The sequence below is a fragment of the Lagenorhynchus albirostris genome, chromosome 2 (assembly GCF_949774975.1).
Source record: "Lagenorhynchus albirostris chromosome 2, mLagAlb1.1, whole genome shotgun sequence".
Taxonomy (NCBI): Eukaryota; Metazoa; Chordata; class Mammalia; order Artiodactyla; family Delphinidae; genus Lagenorhynchus; species Lagenorhynchus albirostris.
The window spans coordinates 134,094,460-134,116,998 of NC_083096.1; the positions used below are offsets into that span (position 1 = coordinate 134,094,460).

A 22,539-nucleotide genomic window follows, 5' to 3' on the forward strand; every position below is an offset into this window, starting at 1 on the left:
CGTTTTTTAAGGAACCTCCATACTGTTCTCCATAGTGGCTGTATCAATTTACATTCCCACCAACAGTGCAAGAGTGTTCCCTTTTCTCCACACCCTCTCCAGCATTTGTTATTTGTAGATTTTCTGATGATGCCCATTCTAACTGGTATGAGGTAAGACCTCACTGTAGTGTTTTTTGTTTTAATTAATTAATTTTATTTTTAAAATTTTGGCTGTGTGGGTCTTTGTTGCTGTGCATGAGGTTTCTCTAGTTGTGGTGAGCGGGGGCTACTCTTTGTTGCAGTGCGTGGGCTTCTCATTGTGGTGGGTTCTCTTGTTGCAGAGCACGGGTTCTAGGCATGCGGGCTCAGTAATTGTGGCACACGGCCTTAGCTGCTCCACAGCATGTGGGATCTTCCTGGACCAGGGCTTGAACCCGTGTCCCCTGCATTGGCAGGCAAATTCATAACAGCTGTGCCACTAGCGAAGCCCCCTCACTGTAGTTTTGATTTGCATTTCTCTAATAACTCATGATGTTGAGCAGCTTTTCATGTGCCTTTTGACCATCTGTATGTCTTCTTTGGAGAAATGTCTATTTAGGTCATCTGCCCATTTTTTGATTGGGTTGTTTGTTTTCTTAATATTGAGTTGCATGAGCTGTTTATAGATTTTGGAGATTAATCCTTTGTCCATTGATTCGTTTACAAATATTTTCTCCCATTCTGAGAGTCTTTTCATCTTGTTTATAGTTTCCTTTGCTGTGCAAAAGCTTTTTAACCTTCATTAGGTCTCATTTGTCTATTTTTGTTTTTATTTCCGTTACTCTAGGAGGTGGGTCAAAAAAGATCTTGCTGTGATTTATGTCAAAGAGTGCTCTTCCTATGTTTTCCTCTAAGAGTTTTATAGTCTCTGGTCTTACATTAGGGTCTTTAATCCATTTTGAGTTTATTTTTGTGCATGGTGTTAGGGAGTGTTCTAATTTCATTCTTTTACATGTAGCTGTCCAGTTTTCCCAGCACCACTTATTGAAGAGACTGTCTTTTCTCCATTGTATATCCTTGCCTCCTTCGTCATAGACTAGTTGGCCATATGTGCGTGGGTTTATCTCTGGGTTTTCTATCCTGTTTCATTGATCTATATTTCTGTTTTTGTGCCAGGACCATATTGCCTTGATTACTGTAGCTTTGTACTATAGTCTGAAGTCAGGGATTCTGATTCCTCCAGCTCCGTTTTTTTTCCCTCAAGATTGCTTTGGCTATTCGGGGTCCTCTGTGTCTCCATACAAATTTTAAGATTTTTTGTTCTAGTTCTGTAAAAATGCCATTGGTAATGTGATAGGAATTGCACTGAATCTGTATATTGCTTTGGGTAGTATAGTCATTTTCACAATATTGATTCTTCCAATCCAAGAACATGGTATATCTCTGTGTCTGTTTGTGTCATCTTTGATTTCTTTCATCAGTGTCTTATAGTTTTCTGAGCACAGGTCTTTTACCTCCTTAGGTACGTTTATTCCTAGGTATTTTATTCTTTTTGTTGCAGTGGTGAATGGGATTGTTTCCTTAATTTCTCTTTCTGACCTTTTGTTGTTAGTGTATAGGAATGCAAGAGATTTCTGTGCATTAATTTTGTATCCTGCAACTTTACGAAATTCATCGATTAGCTCTAGTAGTTTTCTGGTGGCAACTTTAGGATTCTCTATGTATAGTATCATGTCATCTGCAACAGTGACATTCTTGTCCAATTTGGATTCCTTTTATTTCTTTTTCTTCTCTGATTGCTGTGACTAGGACTTCCAAAACTACGTTGAATAATAGTGGCAAGAGTGGACATCTTGTCTTGTCCCTGATCTTAGAGGAAATGCTTTCAGTTTTTCACCACTGAGAATGACGTTTGCTGTGGGTTTCTCATATATGGCCTTCACTATGTTGAGGTAGGTTCCCACTATGCCCAATTTCTGGAGAGTTTTTTTTATCATAAATGGGTGTTGAATTCTGTCAAAAGCTTTTTCTGCATCTATTGAGATGATCATATTGTTTTTATTCTTCAATTTGTTAATATGGTGTGTCACATTGATTGATTTGCATATACTGAAGAATCCTTGCATCCCTGGGATAAATCCCACTTGATCATGGTGTATGATCCTTTTAATGTGCAGTTGGATTCTGTTTGCTAGTGTTTGGCTGAGGATTTTTGTATCTATACTCATCAGTGATATTGGTCTGTAGTTTTCTTTTTTTGTAGTATCTTTGTCTGGTTTTGGTATCAGGGTGATGGTGGTCTCATGGAATGAGTTTGGGAGTTTTCTTTCCTCTGCAATTTTTTGGAAGAGTTTGAGAAGGATGGGTGTTAGCTCTTCTCTAAATGTTTGATAGAATTCACCTGTTAAGCCATCTGGTCCTGGACTTGTGTTTGTTGGAAGATTTTTAATCACAGTTTCAATTTCGTTACTTACGATTGGTCTGTTCATATTTTCTGTTTCTTCCTGTTTCAGTCTTGGAAGGTTATACCTTTCTAAGAATTTGTCCATTTCTTCCAGGTTGTCCATTTTATTGGCATAGAGTTGTTTGTAGTAGTCTCTTAGGATGCTTTATATTTCTGCGGTGTCTGTTGCAACTTCTCCTTCTTCATTTCTAATTTTATTGATGAGTCCTCTCCCTCTTTTTCTTGATGAGTCTGGCTAATGGTTTATCAACTTTGTTTATCTTCTCAAAGAACCAGCTTTTAGTTTTATTGATCTTCGCTATTGTTTTTTTTTGTTTCTATTTCATTTATTTCTGCTCTGATCTTTATGATTTCTTTCCTTCTACTAACTTTGAGTTTTGTTTGTTCTTCTTTCTCTAGTTCCTTTAGGTGTAAGGTTAGATTGTTTATTTGAGATTTTTCTTGTTTCTTGAGGTAGGCTTGTATTTATATAAACTTCCTTCTTAGAACTGCTTCTGCTGCATCCCATAGGTTTTGGATCGTTGTGTTTTCGTTGTCATTTGTCTCTAGGTATTTTTTGATTTCCTCTTTGATTTCTTCAGTGATCTCTCGGTTACTTAGTAACATAGTGTTTAGCCTCCATGTGTTTGTGTTTTTTACATTTTTCCCCTGTAATTTACTTTTAATCTCATAGCATTGTGGTCAGAAAAGATTCTTGATATGATTTCAATTTCCTTAAATTTACTGAGGCTTGATTTGTGACCCAAGATGTGATCTATCCTGGAGAATGTTCCATGAGCACTTGAGAAAAATGTGTATTCTGTTGTTTTTGGATTGAATATCCTATAAATATCAATTAAGTCCAACTTGTTTAATGTATCATTTAAAGCTTGTGTTTGCTTATTAATTTTCTGTCTGGATGATCTGTCCATTGGTGTAAGTGAGGTGTTAAAGTCCCCTACTATTATTGTGTTGCTGTCGATTTCCTCCGTTATAGCTGTTAGCATTTGCCTTATATATTGAGGTGCTCCTATGTTGGGCGCATATATATTTATAATTGTTATATCTTCTTCTTGGATTGATCCCTTGATCATTATGTAGCATCCTTTCTTGTCTCTTGTAACATTCTTTATTTTAAAATCTATTTTACCTGCTATGAGTATTGCTACTTCAGCTTTCTTTTGATTTCCATTTGCATGGAGTATCTTTATCCATCCCCTCACTTTCAGTCTGTATGTGTCCCTAGGTCTGAAGTGGGTCTCTTTTAGACAGCATATATATGGGTCTTATTTTTGTATCCATTCAGTGAGCCTGTGTCTTTTTGTTGGATCATTTAATCCATTCACATTTAAGGTAATTATCAATATGTATGTTCCTATTACCATTTTCTTTTTTTTTTTTTAATATTTATTTATTTATTTATTTAATTTATTTGGCTGAGCCAGGTCTTAGTTGCAGCTCCAGGGCTCCTTTGTTATGGCTCCAGGGCTCCTTAGTTGTGCAATGGAAACTCTTAGTTGTGGCAGGCATGTGGGATTTAGTTACCTGACCAGGGATGGAACCCGGGCCCCCTGCATTGGGAGCGCAGTCTTATCCACTGCGCCACCAGGGAAATCCCTATTACCATTTTCTTAATTGTTTTGAATTTGTTTTTGTAGGTCCTTTTCTTCTCTTGTGTTTTCCACTTAGAGAAGTTCCTTTAGCATTTGTTATATAGCTGGTTTGGTGGCACTGAATTCTCTTAGCTTTTGCTTGTCTGTAAAGCTTTTGATTTCTCTGTCAAATCTGAATGAGATCCTTGCCAGGTAGAGTAATCTTGGTTGTAGGCTGTTCTGTTTCATGACTTTAAATATATGGTGCCACTCCCTTCTGGCTTGCAGAGTTTCTGCTGAGAAATCAGCTGTTAACCTTATGGGAGTTCCCTTGTATCTTATTTGTCATTTTTTCCTTGTTGCTTTTAATAATTTTTCTTTGTCTTTAATTTTTGTCAATTTGATTACTACACATATCAGCATGTTTCTCCTTGGGTTTATCCTGCCTGGGACTCTCTGCGCTTCCTGGACTTGGGTGGCTATTTCCTTTCCCATGTTTGGGAATTTTCAGTGATAATCTCTTCAAATATTTTCTCGGGTCCTTTCTCTCTCTCTTCTTTTGGGAACCCTATAATGCACATGGTGTGTTTAATGTTTTCCCAGAGCTCTCTTAGGCTGTGTTCACTTCTTTTCACTCTTTTTTCTTTATTCTGTTCTGCAGCAGTGAATTCCACCATTCTGTCTTTCAGGTCACTTATCCTTTCTTCTGCCTCAGTTATTCTGCCATTGATTCCTTCTAGTGTATTTTTCATTTCAGTTTATTGTATTGTTCATCTCTGTTTGTTTGTTCTTTAATTATTCTAGGTGTTTGTTCCTTAATTCTTCTAGGTCTTGGTTAAACATTTCTTGCATCTTCTCGATCTTTGCCTCCATTCTTTCTCCAAGGTCCTGGATCATCTTCACTATCATTATTCTGAATTCTTTTTCTGGAAGGTTGCCTATCTCCACTTCATTTAATTGTTTTTCTGGAGTTTATCTTTTCTCTGGTACATAGCCCTCTCCCTTTTCATTTTGTCTGTCTTTCTGTGAATGTGGTTTTTGTTCCACAGGCTGCAGGACTGTAGTTCTTCTTGCTTCTGCTGTCTGCCCTCTGATGGATGAGGCTAGCTAGGAGGCGTGTGCAAGCTTCCTGATGGGAGGGGCTGGTGGTGGATAGAGCTGGGTGCTGCTCTGGTGGGCAGAGCTCAGTAAAACTTTAATCCATTTGACTGTTGATGGGTGAGGCTGGGTTCCCTCCCTGTTGGTTGTTTGGTCTGAAGCAACCCAACACTGGAGCCTACCTGGGCTCTTTGGTGGGGCTAATGACAGACTCTGGGAGGGCTCACACCAAGTAGTACTTCCCAGAACTTCTGCTGCCAGTGTCCTTGTCCCCACGTTGAGCCACAGCCACCCCCTGCCTCTGCAGGAGACCCTCCAACATTAGCAGGTAGGTCTGGTTCAGTCTCCTATGGGGTCACTGCTCCTTCCCCCTGGGTCCTGATGCACACACTACTTTGTGTGTACCCTCCAAGAATGGAGTCTCTGTTCCCCCCAGTCCTGTCAAAGTCCTGCAGTCAAATCCCGCTAGTCTTCAAAGTCTGATTCTCTGGGAATTCCTTCTCCCATTGCCGGACCCCCAGGTTGGGAAGCCTTACGTGGGGCTCAGAACCTTCACTCCAGTGGGTGGACTTCTGTGGCATAACTGTTCTCCAGTTTGTGAGTCACCCACCCAGAGGTTATGGGATGTGATTTTATTGTGATTGCGCCCCTCCGACCATCTCATTGCAGCTTCTCCTTTGTCTTTGGGTGTGGGGTATCTTCTTTGGTGAGTTCCAGTGTCTTCCTGTTCATGATTGTTCAGCAGTTAGTTGTGAATCTGGTGCTCTCACAAGAGGGAGTGAGCGCACGTTCTTCTACTCTGCCATCTTGAACCAATCTCCCCTAAAGATCTTCTTATGTGTCTCTTCCACACCCCCACTGTGAATTCCTTGAAAGCAGGAGCCATAGCCTTCCCATTCATCCTTGAGTTCCCAGAACCAGGCATAGTTCCTCATCATGAGAAAATTTCCCAGTGAAGGTGTGAGTGAATGAATGAATGAGTTGGGTGAAAAGATTAGGTAGAAGTAAGGCAAAGTGAAATTTCTGCATTTTAGTAAAGTGAACAAGATAAAGGAATCAGACAGTGGGGCCTGAGGTTTTGTTTTGTTTTTAATTATCATATAGCAAAACTGCCTGGGGGTTCAGGAGTGGAAGGCATACTTTTCTATGAATGTTAACACATGTATAGATTCCTGTCCATCACCACCACAAACAGGATACAGAAGAGTTCCATCATCCCCCAAATCTCCCTTGTGCTATTTCCTTTTTAGTCACACCCTCTGAGGATTCTCTTTTGATATGTTAGAGAGGAGAGAAAAAAGTTGGGATTTGAAGATGAAGGGGTTCAGAGATTTTCTTGGCGCTTGTCTGTTTTTGCAGGGAATTACTCTGAGGCACGAGTTGGGGAAATTTTTTCAAACTTACTGTACGAGGTGTGATTCACAGACAGGTTATGTATATTACCTCATTTAATTCTCAAGAGCACTGACATAGCTATTATTATTGACAGATTATAAAAATGGGGACAATTAGTTTCAGAGAGGTTAGGTAATTTGCCCATAATCACACAGCCAGCAGGAGCTGGAGTCAGGATTACACTCTGCCTGTCTTTTTCCAAAGCTCACTCTATTCTCTACAGCATTTGACTTTGCATATCGAGGAAGCCACTGGAGAAGATTTTCCCTTGCCCATGTGGAGGTTAGACACTGAGAAAAGTTTCAAAAAGCTTCTGCTATCAGAATTAGTCACATTACTCAAGACTCCAGAGCCAAGACTGAACTACCCCAGGAGGTTAAACTAGCAGTCATCATTTGCTTAGTCCATGAAAGAGGGGCATAAAGATAGCTGTTCCTTTTAAATAGAAAAAGAATCATGATGAAATCCAGTAACAGGAAAACATATTTAAAAGTCTCCTCATTTTATAAAGATCCAAGTACAAGCTATCACACAGGGAACCCATCCTACCTTTCTAATGTTATCAACGTAGTTGAAAAAGTTGAAAGATTTTTATTTTGATTATTAAAAGATAAAACCAGACCCAAAAGGCAATTAGCATAAAATGAAAGCGAAGGCAAATGGAACGCTGGATTGCAGTGTAGGTGAAAAGATGTAAGAGTAGAAAACCCTACACACCATTCCCAGTCTCTCTTCTCAGTTAAATGGCATCCTTGCGCTACCACCCTTTCATAAAAGCAGCAGTCAGGTACAAACACGTGTTCACGTGGAAAAAGTCCACTGCTCTGAGCTTGCTGTGTTCCCTTTATGCCTGGCGTGGACTCCCATGCATCCTAGACTTTACAGGGGCGGCTGCAAGCCCAATGCCCAGCCCGCTTACCTGGCTCCACTTCATGCCACCCGCTGGACTGACTTCCGCTCCCCGGGGAGCGCCCTTGGCCTGTGTAAAATGGCTCTTCACCAGGACTGTCCATTTCATCCTCCACAGACTTGAGGCGCTTTGTGGAGCTGAAATAACAAACGGGTACATGTTTAAAAGTCATCCAAAGCACCTTTCTCCTGGACATGGCATCTCTGGTGGAAAGAAAGGCAAGGGAGGAAGCAGTTGGGTAACTCAGTGTAGTTCATGGTCTCTCTTTAGGCTCTTGTTCAGTTTAGTGAGTCACTGGATGTGGAACAAAGTCTTGGGTCTTGGTTGTTCCAAGTGTCTGGGTTTGATTTTTATTGTCACTCAAGTTTCTGCTGCCCCCCACCTCCGGTTCCTTTTTCCTTTGAGGAACGGGTGGCTGGCTCCCGCTCCTGTCTCCACCTGGAAGACTCAGTAGTAAGCTCACATTTGCATCTCCTAGAGCAGTGGCTGGGGCGTAGCCATCAGCAATGTCCCTAGACATCAATTCAGTCCCTCCTGGTACCCCAGAAAGGAGAAAAATCAGGGTGCATGACCCTTGAAGAAAAGCTCGGATTGCTGTTTGTTTTTTTGCCATGTTTTCTCATCTTCCATTTAGATCTGTTCATTTAAAAAATACTTATTGCACAGTGACAGCAATCCAGGTACTGATCTAGGCACTAGAGATAAAACAGTGAACAAACAAGATAAAAATAGAAGGAATGGGCTTCCCCGGTGGCACAGTGGTTGAGAGTCCGCCTGCCGATGCAAGGGGACACGGGTTCGTGCCCCGGTCCGGGAAGATCCCACATGCCGCAGAGCAGCTGGGCCCGTGAGCCAGGGCCGCTGAGCCTGCGCGTCCGGAGCCTGTGCTCTGCAACGGGAGAGGCCACAACAGTGAGAGGCCCGCGTACCGAGAAAAAAAGAAGGAAGGAGTACACTTCCTTGTGTGAATAAGGGACATGGAAAAAAGAGTGACCCAGTGACTTTTATGCACTTTCTCTACAACAAAATTACCAAAATGAAATTCTATGCCATCAGGGTGGGGATGTTTTAGTTTTGCATAGGTATGGTTGGGACATTTCCAGAATATTTTCTACCAGTTAAAGGGCTGAATTTTTTTTCCTCCCAATTTGAGACTTCGGGAGTTAAAAGGTAGTGAAATGCTACATGGTCCTAATGTTGTTCTCATTGTGTTAACTGATTATGACACTAACATACCAGAATTGGTAGATTTCATACCTGGTGCAAGTGCTTGTTGGGAAATCTCTTCCTCCTGTGTCAGGGTACAGAATTTTTAATATGTGTTCATTCATCAAACACTTATTGTGCACCTCCTGCATGCCAGGTGCTGTGCTAAATGCTGCTATATTGAAATAAATCAGACATAACCCCTGTCTCCATGGGGTTTAGAATCTCATGGATGAAGACAGAGAGGTAAACAAAATTGTGCAAAGAGAAATACAGGTATGATGATGGAACCACACAGAGGTTATAGTGGGTTCTTTGAAGGAGTTAGGAAAAGTGATACACAGGGAACGTCAGGAAAGGCTTCCCATAGGAGATGGTTCCTGAACTGTCTGTAAGAGAGTGTCAGGAGGTGGGGCAGAAAGAAGGACAGGGCAGAGACAGGCTGTTATTCAGCGGATGCACCCCTCAGGCAGCCATTCTGGATTTTAAAATACTGAAATACTTCTTACCAGTTGGCAAAGTGCCATTGTCCCATGCCCCATACATCTCCCCCAACCTTGTCATCCCATCTTTGCACCAGAACAGACTCATGATCCCAAACCTAAAGGGTTAAGGTTTGGCATATCAGGGGGGCATTCCAGGACTTCACACTGTGGCAGGGCAGGTCTGTCCTAACTGGTATGCTTGAGTCACACAGGTTATCTGCTAATTTGAACATCACTCCAGGAGGGAGGTGCATATCAGGCACTAACAACACCATGAGCAGAGTGTGACACAGGCAGAGAATTGGCAGGTGTTTGCTATGGCTGAAGTAGTAGGAAGGGCAGAGCAAAAGAAGGGGATAGGGGTGATAGAAGATATTGTATGTCTGGACTTTATCCTATAAGCAATGGAGACTCCCTGAAAAAGTCTAAACAGGAAGTGACATCAGAGTCATCTGTTAGAAAGGTCACTCTGGTAGTTGCACAGATGATGGCTTCTGAAAAGCAAAGGGAAAAGAAGGGGATGGAACCTTCCCCAGGGAGAGAGTTAAGAGGCTATTGCAGCAACCTGAGTAAAAAAATGCAGAGGACCCAGTTCAAGGTACGAATTTCTAGTTATTAAATTTGGCATTCCAGGATTCTTAGTCTCTAAGTTCTATTTTCATTAAAGCCAGACCACAGGAAAGCAACATATCTGTAGCATGCTAGCTTAGTACCCAAAGGAAAAACCTTTAGTAGCTTATTTAATGTTCTTTGCTTGGCTTTCCTTGAAGTTCAATGAAAAAGAGCCACTCAAAGAACTTTTCTGTATTTTATGTAAAACTGCATCTAACAGAAGTCCTTCATAAAAGGATATACACACAAAAATTCCTCCTAATGCATAAAACCAGAAAAAATATGGTCTCTTTAAATGAATTTCTACTGTTTCCTTTTATTAGAAAATGCACATGATATAACCTAGCGTTTCCCCTTCTTGCCTTGGCAACCAGGAATTTCGGGGCTAAACGTAAGGCATAATTCTGGGTTCACGTTCCTGATATAATAATCTCTCCTATCTTTCCATATGGTTTCTGTCCCTTCTATATTTAATACTATCTGTGGTGTTTTTAAATTGAAAACCGCTTGAAATAATTTTGGAAGTTGGAAGAATACAAATTGGAAACAAAATAAATATTTTCCTTATGTTCCTTGGCAAATAAAAGGTAAGACATGCATATTCTGATAAAACTGTGAGATCTTTGGGGAAGGAGACTGTCAGGTTTTTTGTTTTGTTTTTTTTAATCTCTAGTGCCTATCACAGTATCTCTGACTAATAACAGATGCTCAAAAACTGCTGAATTGGGCTACAGATTTATTTATTTATTTATTTATTTTTTGGCTACAGATTTAGAAACAGTCATATGAGTACTTGTGACAAGGATTCGCCCAAGTGTCATGACTCAGTGAGATCCCACCCAAAAGGCCAACTTCACTGCCCGTCATTCTCCCACTATTAATACTTTTCTGAGTTTCTAAAGCTTTTGGTTTCCTTGGTGTCCTCTAATAAAATGCAAATACTCATGCAGTTAATAAATCCTAAAGGTGAACGAATCTGTAGATATTAGCTGACCCCTTAGTTTGAAAGCAAGGACTGTCAAGGGTTGATACAGGATAAATGTTTGGAAGTGGAGACACAGGTTGGAGGAGAGAACAGGATGCAGGAGGGAAGGAAATTAGAAGTGCCAGGAAGGACGAGTGGAGGGCTTCCAAGACAAAGGTTACTGACTTCACAAACTTGGCAGTTGATTTATCTTGATGAAGTTCTTTGGGATTAAAAAAAGTATACACTATCCCAATTTTTACAGTACCCTTCTATGATTTTGCAGATGTTTACTATGAAGGGTTACAGAACCTACAGTTAATGCTTATCAGTCTTCTTTATTTTTTTAAATTTAGAAATGAATCAGTCATTCGTTTTGGTTTCTTGCTCTTGACTTTCTAACACACTGATTCTACTCTCCCAGAAACATCTGAGGGACCCCGGAAAGGACCAGTAAGATCTCTATATAAGAGGGAGGATAAATACTCTTCCAAGCAGTGTCTCTTGTGTGTGGAATTTGTTTTGTTCCTATCAATTCTACCTAGAAATTAAGGTAAGACTACTACCTTCATTTCAAATATTTGCTTAGTTCCTACTACATACAGAGCCTAGAAGCTTTACCCTGTCCCCACAAAACAGCAAAACACATCTTTCCTGAGCGTTCCTAGTGCCCTGAACTGACCATCTCCACTCATTCGTTAGTCTCTACCTCGAGATTGCAAAGCTCCTGTACTTGACTTTATATCCACAGTGCCTAGGACAATATCCTTGGGACCTAATAAATGTTTGTTGCTGATTTAGAAGACTTAGACACTGTTCTCTGAGGGGTTTACAGTCCAGATGGGGAAGCAGGACCTGTACATACCTCAAAGATGATAATAATAATTCAAAATAGTAAATGCTAAGTGTCCAGGAAAAGCAGAGATGCTGGATATTCCTTTCTGGGGGCTTCCCATTCTATTGTTCCTTACTAAAAGAGAGAGCCTCATTCCTAAGAGGATTCAGTGTGAAAAGAGCATGGTTTTAAACTTCCAACAGACCTGAGTTTGAATGTAGACTCTGCCATTTACTTGGTCTGTCACCTTGGGCAAGTTACTTAACTTCTCTGAGCTCTAGGCTGACCCACTGTCAAATGGCAACACTGTCTATATTGTAAAATTACTGTGAAGATTAACTCATATCAGGGATGTAAAGCACCTAATACAATGCCTGCCACAGAGCAGGTGACCAATTAATAGTGGCACAGCATGAACAAATATTGATTGGTTGATGAACTTTTCTATATGTAAATCTGGGGCATTCTTCTGGGCACATTTTCTCACCTGTACACAGATAATTCTGCTGAGTCTATATAGTTAAAGAATAATTTTAAAAGAATCATCTTAGGAGAGCCTAATGTGAGCAAAACAAACATATTACCAAGTTATTAACTACTGATGCTGTTTATAATTAGCACCTTATCAGGGTTAGTTATTTGCAGATTATAGGAACAACACTAGCCTTTTAAACAACATTAATAACCAGGTTTCCACACAGAGAATCACAGCAAAAGGCAACAAAACAGCTGGAGAAGTTGAAGGATATTTGGGATGTCCATGGTACATACGCAGCACACATATGAAAAACAAATAGCCCATCAACTTTTAAATTAATCACTGACCACAAGTATTTGCAAAGCTCTTTCATGTTCACTGAGTGTAGTTACACCCAATGTCTCTTCCATCAGCAAACATTCAAAATCCTCAAAATGTATTAACATCCAAATGTGTTCACAATCATGTGTTCACAATCTCATTCTTTTATTATAAGTGTTTTTTTCGGATTGGAGACTTTTTTTTCCTGAGGGGCTGATACCCCAGTGAACTGAGGGGGACATTTAAACAGCAAGAAAGATGATGGTAGAATCTGGTGGTTATATTTAAGGAATAACTGTTTCTTTAACTGTCTTCAAGGTATTGGTAATGACTAAGCTGATTTTTTTTTTAAGTAATGATTAAATATATGTTTAAAATATGGTTAAAAGTCAAGGTAAGAATGAATCTCTACCATGGAAAATTTCTATCATCTGGCCATTGTTTTAGATCCTAAAACTCTGGTACTTGCTTGAGGAGGAATATACCTTTGTCAAACGTTTTTCTGCGAAGTACACAAACATTAAAGATTGTTCTGCACCATTCTTTTCTTTGTTGTCACAGTCCAGTGCTAAAGCCAATTTGTAAAAGAATACTGTGGGTTTAAATGCCTAATCCCTTTCCCTCTGGTACAGGTTATCTAGAGACAACAGGATCTTGCAAAATGCTTCATTTTGATTTTGGCTTTGTGACCTCAAGGGAATCAAGAACCCCAGAATTGTTATCTGGTTATGTTCTTTTAGCTTTGCTCTTTTAAAGGGCTCCCGGTGTAACAGTGTTTATGATCTGGCCTCACACGGCTGGGGGACTGCATTTGCTTTTACATCCTCACACCAGGATGCCAAATAGGTTGCATCTCACAGAGCAACTCCAGTAGACTGGATTTTGAGACCTGTTGGGGCTCAGTAGGAAAAGAGCTGGGACTGAGCTGTAATGTCTGTTGTGGGCATGGAGACTGGGACTGACGTCACCAGTGTCAGCTTTCTGCCAAACAAGCCCAAACACACCCCCTTTTCCCTAGTCAAGGTTTGTCCTTAATTTCCTGAGAACTTGCTATGTCCATCATCCATCCTTCCTCCATGCCTTTGCTCGTGTCTCCACCCCACCCAGAACACCATTCCTTTACTTTCCATCTCACCAACCCCGACCAGTGCTTACAGTTTATAGCTGAGCACAAGTCACTCTTTTTGGATAAAGCTGTCTTTAACTATTTTCAGCCTATGCCACACAATTTTTCACTGACTTGTGTGAGTGTGTGTGTCGTCTGTGTGTGTATACACATATATGCATGCTGCATATGCATTTGCTTTCTCTCCCCAGTGAGACTGAAAATCCACTGGGGCTGAACCCATTTCTAGTATCTTCTACTACTACAGACACACTGCTAAGTGTCTAGCAGGCCCAGAGTTAAAATCAAGGTATGTAACTATGAATTATGACCTCTTTATGAGCCATCAATCAAATTACCTGGTAGAGGATGTGCTGGGTAATGACCTCCTCATTGCTCCCGGACTCATGCTGTAGTATGAAGAACTTTCTAAATCTGAGAGAGAAAAATTTGGGCCAGTTCCTGCAGCTATTGGTGCTAGAATTAAAAAAAAAAAAAGGAAAGAAATATCAGGTAAGTTCTGTAAATAAAAGACCAATGAGAGCATATTTCAGTGTCGCATTTAACACATTTTATTTTTGAATTTATATGGTAAGGTCATCAAAAATAATCAGTAATGAACTCGGACCTTAAAAGAATATTGACAATAAAAATCATCTACATCGGAAGGGCATATTTATTTTTACTTTTTTTATAACATACCTTTTCATCTTTTCTCTTTTTGTAATGGTAAATTGTCACCAAGGTTGCAACATTCCTAGATGCTTTTAACAAAAATACCTCCACGTTTTGGTCTGAAACTTTTCTTAAATGACCAGACAAAATACTCCCTGGGCTTTTCTAACTTTGTCTGATCCTGAGAGCTTCCACTCACCTGTATTTTGGAATTAGTTCTGAACTGCAAATTCATCTTTCTAGGCTACTCATTCCCAATTTCTTGCCCTGAGGAACATGTGATTTCTCCTTACTCCAAATCACCTCAGCACCCTGCATACATCTTTACTTTACTATTTGTCCCACCTTCTAATGTAAGGCAGGGTCCTCAAACTATGGTCCCTGAGCCATAATTTTTGTAGATAAAGTTGTACTGGAATAGCCACACCCCTTCATTTACATACTGTCTCTGCTTCCACACTACAACAGCAGAGACAAGTAGCTGTGACAGAGACCATATGGTTCACACAGCAGAAAATATTTATATAGAAGAATTTGCCGACCTCTGATTTAAGGGACTGTTAAAAATAACTTTGACAACACATGATTTTCAGAGCTGACCCCTGTGGGAGATGTGATTCTCTGTACTTTTTTATGTCTTGGATATCCTGTTTACAGGAGTAGCTTAATAAATATTTTCAAATGAATAAATAACATCTATCAATCTTGGAAAACAATTCTGTGTAAAATCAGTGATGTAACTATATAAGTGCAAATAATCTGTTCTTTTGAAAGATTACACAAGGTGGGAGCAATAGATGCATATATTTCCGTATTGAGGCATTAGTTTGAGAGTTTTAAGCCCATAGAAGTGGATATATAAATAAATTAAATAGAGGCTCATATCCATAAGAAGAAAGGATAATTAGGAAAATCATGAACCAGGGACTTTCATTCTTTCAGCAAATGATTACTGGGAGTCTGCTATTGCTAAGAATTGTGCTGGGTAAGGAAGGCACTTAAATGAATGACATGGTCCCTACCCTGAAACAGCTCTAGAGAGTGAGGCTGACAGATTAATTTCAATACAGTCTGTCCTTTGCTAGAGTTATTCCTAAATTGATAAGCCTGCACAAAGTTGGTATGTAACCCAGCTGAGGGATAAGAGGTTCAAGGGAGTAAAAGGGCCTCAGTAAATGTGATGCCTGTTAAATGTTATGGAAGAATGTTAAAAGGACAAGTAGGATTTACCCAGCTGAGAGGAATGGAGGCATTCTAGGCAGAGGGAACAGCATTTATAAAGGTAAGAGAACAGGGCTTCCCTGGTGGTGTAGTGGTTGAGACACGGGTTCAGGGGACACGGGTTCGTGCCCCAGTCTGGTAAGATCCCACATGCTGCGGAGCGGCTGGGCCCGTGAGCCATAGCCACTGAGCCTGCACGTCCGGAGTCTGTGCTCCGCAACGGGAGAGGCCACAAAAGTGAGAGGCCCGCGTACCGAAAAAAAAAAAAAAAAAGGTAAGAGTACATAAAATGTGATTGGATTTCTGATAACTTGATATGATGTAGTATATAATACATGGGGAAAAGAGGGGAGATTTAAGGTCAGGTCATGAAGGGTAGGTAGGTTTCTTTAAGGAACATGAATTTGAGTTCAGTCAATTCCCAAGTTTATAAGCTATTAAAGGACTTATCACACTCCACTATCATTGGGGACTTTTGGGTTTATACTGCTAGTATCTAATACAATCCCTGACACCAGGAGGCAGTCAGTAAGCATTGGTCAAATGGAACTGATTGTTAGTCAAAGGAGAACCAACAAAGTATAGGAATGCTGTCATCAAATTTGCCCTTATAAGCTAGACACACCACCTGTCAGGAGGGTAAGCTTGGAGTGGGTAGGGGTGGCAGTTAAAGAATATAATCAGTAAAACCGTGGAGGCCAGTGGAGTTCATTTAAATAAAAGAAGATGGGGGTGTGGTCTAAATTCAAGGGATAGAAAGGAGCCTGGTGACCGCTGTTTAGGAGTTAGAATTGAGAAAATGTGCTGACTTCTTGAGTGTGGTAATAATGGGAAAGGAGGAGTATGGGATAATTCCCAGGACGGCTGCTTGGGAAACTGGGTGAATTGTGAAGCCATAATAAAACTATGGAATCAAGAAAAGGCATGAGAGGACACAGCAATTTCTAAAATAAACATTTAGTTGTTTGATTAATAGCAATGGCTAAACCTTAATCGCAACTATTGTTATATAGAAATAGTCACTGCTAAGAAATAGAAGGCTCTGAAATTCACATATACTTTCTGAAATTCAGACACATTTCTCAATGACAGGCTCTATGGAGGAAGGCCTTTACTTCAAAAACAAATGGTTAGGCTTGACAATAAGTGTAAAGGGAGTTCTAATTAATAATTTTGCTAGTCGTTCCCAAATTTGCTTTTTATATTAAATTTATTTACATAATCTCCCCTTTGATTTCATAATATTTTATGCCTGAAATAGGCCATGGGGTATGGAGGGGATTGCTCTAATATCGGCATGGACCACCCATTACCCCTTTTAGCAACATGGCATATAATAGGTGCTTAATGTTTGTGCCATCATGGAGCTTAGAGATTGGCATCTCTCGTTAACTAAAAAAGAGGATAAGGCTAATCAGTATCATGGGTCTGGATTTAGATTTTCTTCACAAGTTTCAAGATGGGGTTGAGGCTTCCGCCGGATGGAGCGCCGTGGAAACTGCATGACCCCACTCCCTCCCTCTTGGAAGGAAAAACAGAGCAAGATGTGAGTGAGATGGACTTGACTCCACTGAGAGAAGTCTGAGGCCTTCCACCTATTGATGAACATCCAGCTGCTCTTCCATTTAACACTTTATCATGTTCTACCCTGGAAAATATCTTTTACCTTGCTTATATTTTTACAATGTCAAGGGAGCCAGAACAGGTGAAGGAAGAAAAATACATGCGTGCATGTGGTGTGTCTACTTCTCAGAGAGAATAAAAAAATAATGAAGCCCACAGAAATGTTCCTTAACTTGCCTGTGTATTTACTTCCTGTGATCCATTTAGTACACTGTAGCTATAATCTAAAAAAGAGCATCCAAATTCTGCCTTCTTGAAAAGCGTCTTGAAAGGAAACATCACCCGGTGCTGTCTGTCTGTATGTTTGGCATGAATGTCAGCTTATTGGCGTGGATTCTGATTCAGTGATACTGTGACAGCCAAAGAGAAAGCCTTATATCTGACTGTAGAGGTCAAAGTATCCTTGCAATGGGTTGGGTATTCTCAGTGCCTCTAATCTGAAGAACAGGAATAGTCTTGACAAGTAACTAAGAACTCAAAAGGTGTACTTTCAGCAGGCTTTTCTGAGTACCTAGGGGGCCATGTTTTGAGAAGCACTTTATTATCTAACTTAATCCTCAAAACAATCTTTTCAGGAAAGGTACATTTTCTAGTTGAGGAGAACTAAGCCCTGGAGTGAGGTTAAATCACTTGTCCTGGATCAGAGAAAGGCAAGAAAGAGAGAGAGCCAGGATTAAAATTCAAGGATGTCTGACCTCGAAACCTGTGCTTTTCCTGCTGCAGCACCCTGACTTTCATGTACAATATTGGCCTTAAACTTGAGATGCTAAAAGGGTATGTAGTATCTCTGTCCCCACAGGGTTTACAACCTAGCAGAATAATAAAATAATACCTGAATATCTAATGCAAGGCTGAATGTGTTAAATCTCATAGGGAAAATGAAAAGAATGTGTTAGGAAAGTTCAAAGGAGTAATAGATCCCACTGGCTTGTGGGATCAGAAAAAGGGTTATACTCCAGGAAGGGTGGGTGCTTAAGCTGAGCCTTCAAGGATGGTTGGGATGTAAAGAGGCCCAGAAGGAGATAGGAGAGGGTTTCTAAGCAAAAGAGTACGTACGTTAAGTTTGGAGGTAGGAGGTAAGTGAGTGATCTGTGGAAACCATGACATTTTCTGAGTAGCGGGGTGATAAAATAATTGTTGAATCTGAGTAATGTTAATATAACATACGCATACAGAATGCGCATAAGGGGACCAAGACTCCGGAGGTGGGGAGGTCAGTTGGTAGGTTGATTCCGGAGTCCTGGTGGAAGGGAATGGAGACCTAAACTACACTGTCAAGGAAGAAAATAGAATTTTCACAATTGGTATCTGTCACCTCTTTCTGGATAGTAAACAGGTATAAAAGACATGTTTCTAATTATACACTATGGAAGGGCATAAACGAGCAAACGATTATACTAATAAATGTAAAATATCAAAAAGATGTATATAACAAAATGTGCTTCTTAGCTAATGATGGTATTACATCCTTTTTGCAAATTAGGGAAACAAGTTGTCGAGAGAGGGTTAAATGATTTGTCAGGTGTCTGTCCAGGATGTCATGCTGGGCTTCTGAAGCTAATGACTAACTTCCTGCTGGTGTGGTGCAGAGATTTATAGCCACTGCCAGTCAAACGTGGGGATGTCAAGGAAGGACTGGACCAACGACAACATTTCCTGTCTGCTCTGTATATTGTGAAGCCTGATTTTGCTCCATGTGTACTTGACCATAGGCTTCATCATTCTTTAATTAATTCATACATAAGATTTTCTACCCAACTAGATTGAGTGCAATTTGAGCTCTGTAAAGATAGACATCCCAGGGCATAGAAAAAGTGTTGGTCAGGGCCTGGGAGAGATTGTTTAGAGTCCAGCTCTGCCAATAACCACCTGCAGAACTTGGTTAAGTCACTTAAACACTTTGGACCTCATAATTCTAATATTCATTATGATAGAAGTGAAAATTCACCACCACTACCACCAGCACCACCCATCACTGCTACAGCTATCACCATCACAACAACAAGGACTAACATTTACTAAGCATCACTTTTGGGCAGACACTGGGCTAAGAGTTTTCAGCACCTCATCCTATTTAATCCCTACAACACCACTAGGAAGGACTGAGGCACAAGGAGGTTTAGTAACTTTCCTAGGTCATGAAGTCAGAGGCCTTATACCAGATGGCCTTTAATCCTACAGATCCCACAGCCTCTTTTATGTTCCCAAACAGCTGATGATCAGTAAATATACTTTGAATTAAGAAGAGTAAATAACTACCCTCCCTCTCCATTTGCACCCCCTCTCCCAATCTTTAAGCAGTGCAAAATGACACTTAGAAATCTGTAAATACACATAAATAGTGAGAACTGGCTCTCCAAATCTCTTAAGCGGTACTGAGATTACTCCAGCCTGAAGTATTTGTGGACTTTGTTCCACCGAGGAGTTTTCCTCCAAAGGTTAAGGTTGGGCATAGAGTTGCTTGTAGTAATCTCTCACGATCTTATGTATTTCTGCAGTGTCAGTTGTTACTTCTCCTTTTTCATTTCTACTTCTATTGATTTGAGTCCTCTCCCTTTTTTTCTTGATGAGTCTGGCTAATGGTTTATCAATTTTGTTTATCTTCTCAAAGAACCAGCTTTTAGTTTTATTGATCTTTGCTATCGTTTCCTTCATTTCTTTTTCATTTATTTCTAATCTGATCTTTATGATTTCTTTCCTTCTGCTAACTTTGGGGTTTTTTTGTTCTTCTTTCTCTAATTGCTTTAGGTGCAAGGTTAGGTTGTTTATTCGAGATGTTTCCTGTTTCTTAAGGTAGGATTGTATTGCTATAAACTTCCCTCTTAGAACTGCTTTTGCTGCATTCCATAGGTTTTGGGTCATCGTGTCTCCATTGTCATTTGTTTCTAGATATTTTTTGATTTCCTCTTTGATTTCTTCAGTGATCACTTCGTTATTAAGTAGTGTATTGTTTAGCCTCCATGTGTTTGTACTTTTTACAGATCTTTTCCTGTAATTGATATCTAGTCTCATAGCGCTGTGGTCAGAAAAGATACTTGATACAATTTCAATTTTCTTAAATTTACCAAGGCTTGATTTGCGACCCAAGATATGATCTATCCTGGAAAATGTTCCATGAGCACTTGAGAAAAATGTGTATTCTGTTGTTTTTGGATGGAATGTCCTATAAATATCAATTAAGTCCATCTTGTTTAATGTATCATTTAAAGCTTGTGTTTCCTTATTTATGGACAACCTGGAAGAAATGGACAAATTCTTAGAAATGCACAAACTGCCATGACTGAATCAGGAAGAAGTAGAAAATATGAACAGACCAATCACAAGCACTGAAATTGAAACTGGGATTAAAAATCTTCCAACAAACAAAAGCCCAGGACCACATGGCTTCACAGGCGAATTCTATCAAACATTTAGAGAAGAGCTAACACCTATCCTTCTCAAACTCTTCCAAAATATAGCAGATGGAGGAACACTCACAAACTCATTCTATGAGGCCACCATCACCCTGATACCAAAACCAGACAAAAATGTCACAAAGAAAGAAAACTACAGGCCAATATCACTGATGAACATAGATGCAAAAATCCTCAACAAAATACTAGCAAACAGAATCCAACAGCACATTAAAAGGATCATACACCATGATCAAATGGGGTTTATTCCAGGAATGCAAGGATTCTTCAATATATGCAAATCAATCAACGTGATACACCATATTAACAAACCGAAGGAGAAAAGCCATATGATCATCTCAATAGATGCAGAGAAAGCTTTCAACAAAATTCAACACCGATTTATGATAAAAACCCTGCAAAAGTAGGCATAGAGGGAACTTTCCTCAACATAATAAAGGCCATATATGACAAACCCACAGCCAACATCGTCCTAAATGGTGAGAAACTGAAACCATTTCCACTAATATCAGGAAGAAGACAAGGTTGCCCACTCTCACCACTCTTATTCAACATAGTTTTGGAAGTTTTAGCCACAGCAATCAGAGAAGAAAAGGAAATAAAAGGAATCCAAATCAGAAAAGAAGAAGTAAAGCTGTCACTGTTTGCAGATGACATGATACTACACATAGAGAATCCTAAAGATGCTACCAGAAAACTACCAGAGCTAATCAATGAATTTGGTAAAGTAGCAGGATATAAAATTAATGCACAGAAATCTCTGGCATTCCTATACACTAATGATGAAAAATCTGAAAGTGAAATCAAGAAAACACTCCCATTTACCACTGCAACAAAAAGAATAAAATATCTAGGAATAAACCTACCTAAGGAGACAAAAGACCTGTATGCAGAAAATTATCAGACACTGATGAAAGAAATTTAAGATGATACAAATAGATGGAGAGATATACCATGTTCTTGGATTGGAAGAATCAACATTGTGAAAATGACTCTACTACCCAAAGCAATCTACACATTCAATGCAATCCCTATCAAACTATCACTGGCATTTTTCACAGAACTAGAACAAAAAATTTCACAATTTGTATGGAAACACAAAAGACCCCGAATAGCCAAAGCAATCTTGAGAACGAAAAATGGAGCTGGAGGAATCAGGCTCCCTGACTTCAGACTATACTACAAAGCTACAGTAATCAAGACAGTATGGTACTGGCACAAAAACAGAAAGATCAATGGAACAGATAGAAAGCCCAGAAATAAACCCACGCACATATGGTCACCTTATCTTTGATAAAGGAGGCAGGAATGTACAGTGGAGAAAGGACAGCCTCTTCAATAAGTGGTGCTGGGTAAACTGGACAGGTACATGTAAAACTATGAGATTAGAATACTCCCTAACACCATACACAAAAATAAGCTCAAAATGGATTAAAGACCTAAATGTAAGGCCAGAAACTATCATACTCTTAGAGGAAAACATAGGCAGAACACTTTATGACATAAATCACAGCAAGATCCTTTTTGACCCACCTCCTAGAGAAATGGAAATAAAACCAAAAATAAACAAATGGGACCTAATAAAATTTCAAAGCTTTTGCACAGCAAAGGAAACCATAAACAAGACCAAAAGACAACCCTCAGAATGGGAGAAAATATTTGCAAATGAAGCAACTGACAAAGGATTAATCTCCAAAATTTACAAGCAGCTCATGCAGCTCAATAACAAAAAACCAAACAACCCAATCCAAAAATGGGCAGAAGACCTAAATAGACATTTCTCCAAAGAAGATATACGGATTGCCGACAAACACAGGAAAGAATGCTCAACATCATTAATCATTAGAGAAATGCAAATGAAAACTACAATGAGATATCATCTCACACCAGTCAGAATGGCCATCATCAAAAAATCTAGAAACTATAAATGCTGGAGAGGATGTGGAGAAAAGGGAACACTCTTGCACTGCTGGTGGGAATGTGAATTGGTACAGCCACTATGGAGAACAGTATGGAGGTTCCTTAAAAAACTAGAAATAGAACTACCATATGACCCAGCAATCCCACTACTGGGCATATACCCTGAGAAAACCATAATTCAAAAAGAGTCATGTACTAAATGTTCATTGCAGCTCTATTTACAACAGCCAGGAGATAGATGGAAGCAACCTAAGTGTCCATCATCGGATGAATGGATAAAGAA

The 22,539-nt window shown here is 39.8% G+C and overlaps 1 protein-coding gene across 4 annotated transcripts in view; it reads right to left on the minus strand.

Annotated features, from left to right (window-relative positions):
- NFIA (nuclear factor I A) overlaps positions 1–22,539 on the minus strand; it is a 393,406-nt gene that overhangs the window by 121,426 nt on the left and 249,441 nt on the right. For all 4 annotated transcript variants that reach the window (XM_060139908.1, XM_060139906.1, XM_060139907.1 and 1 more), the window contains 2 exons: positions 13,764–13,881; positions 7,408–7,535 (listed from right to left, as the gene is read on the minus strand). In XM_060139908.1, the coding sequence (XP_059995891.1) occupies positions 7,408–7,535; positions 13,764–13,881 (246 nt within the window). The remainder of the gene's footprint in view (positions 1–7,407; positions 7,536–13,763; positions 13,882–22,539) is intronic.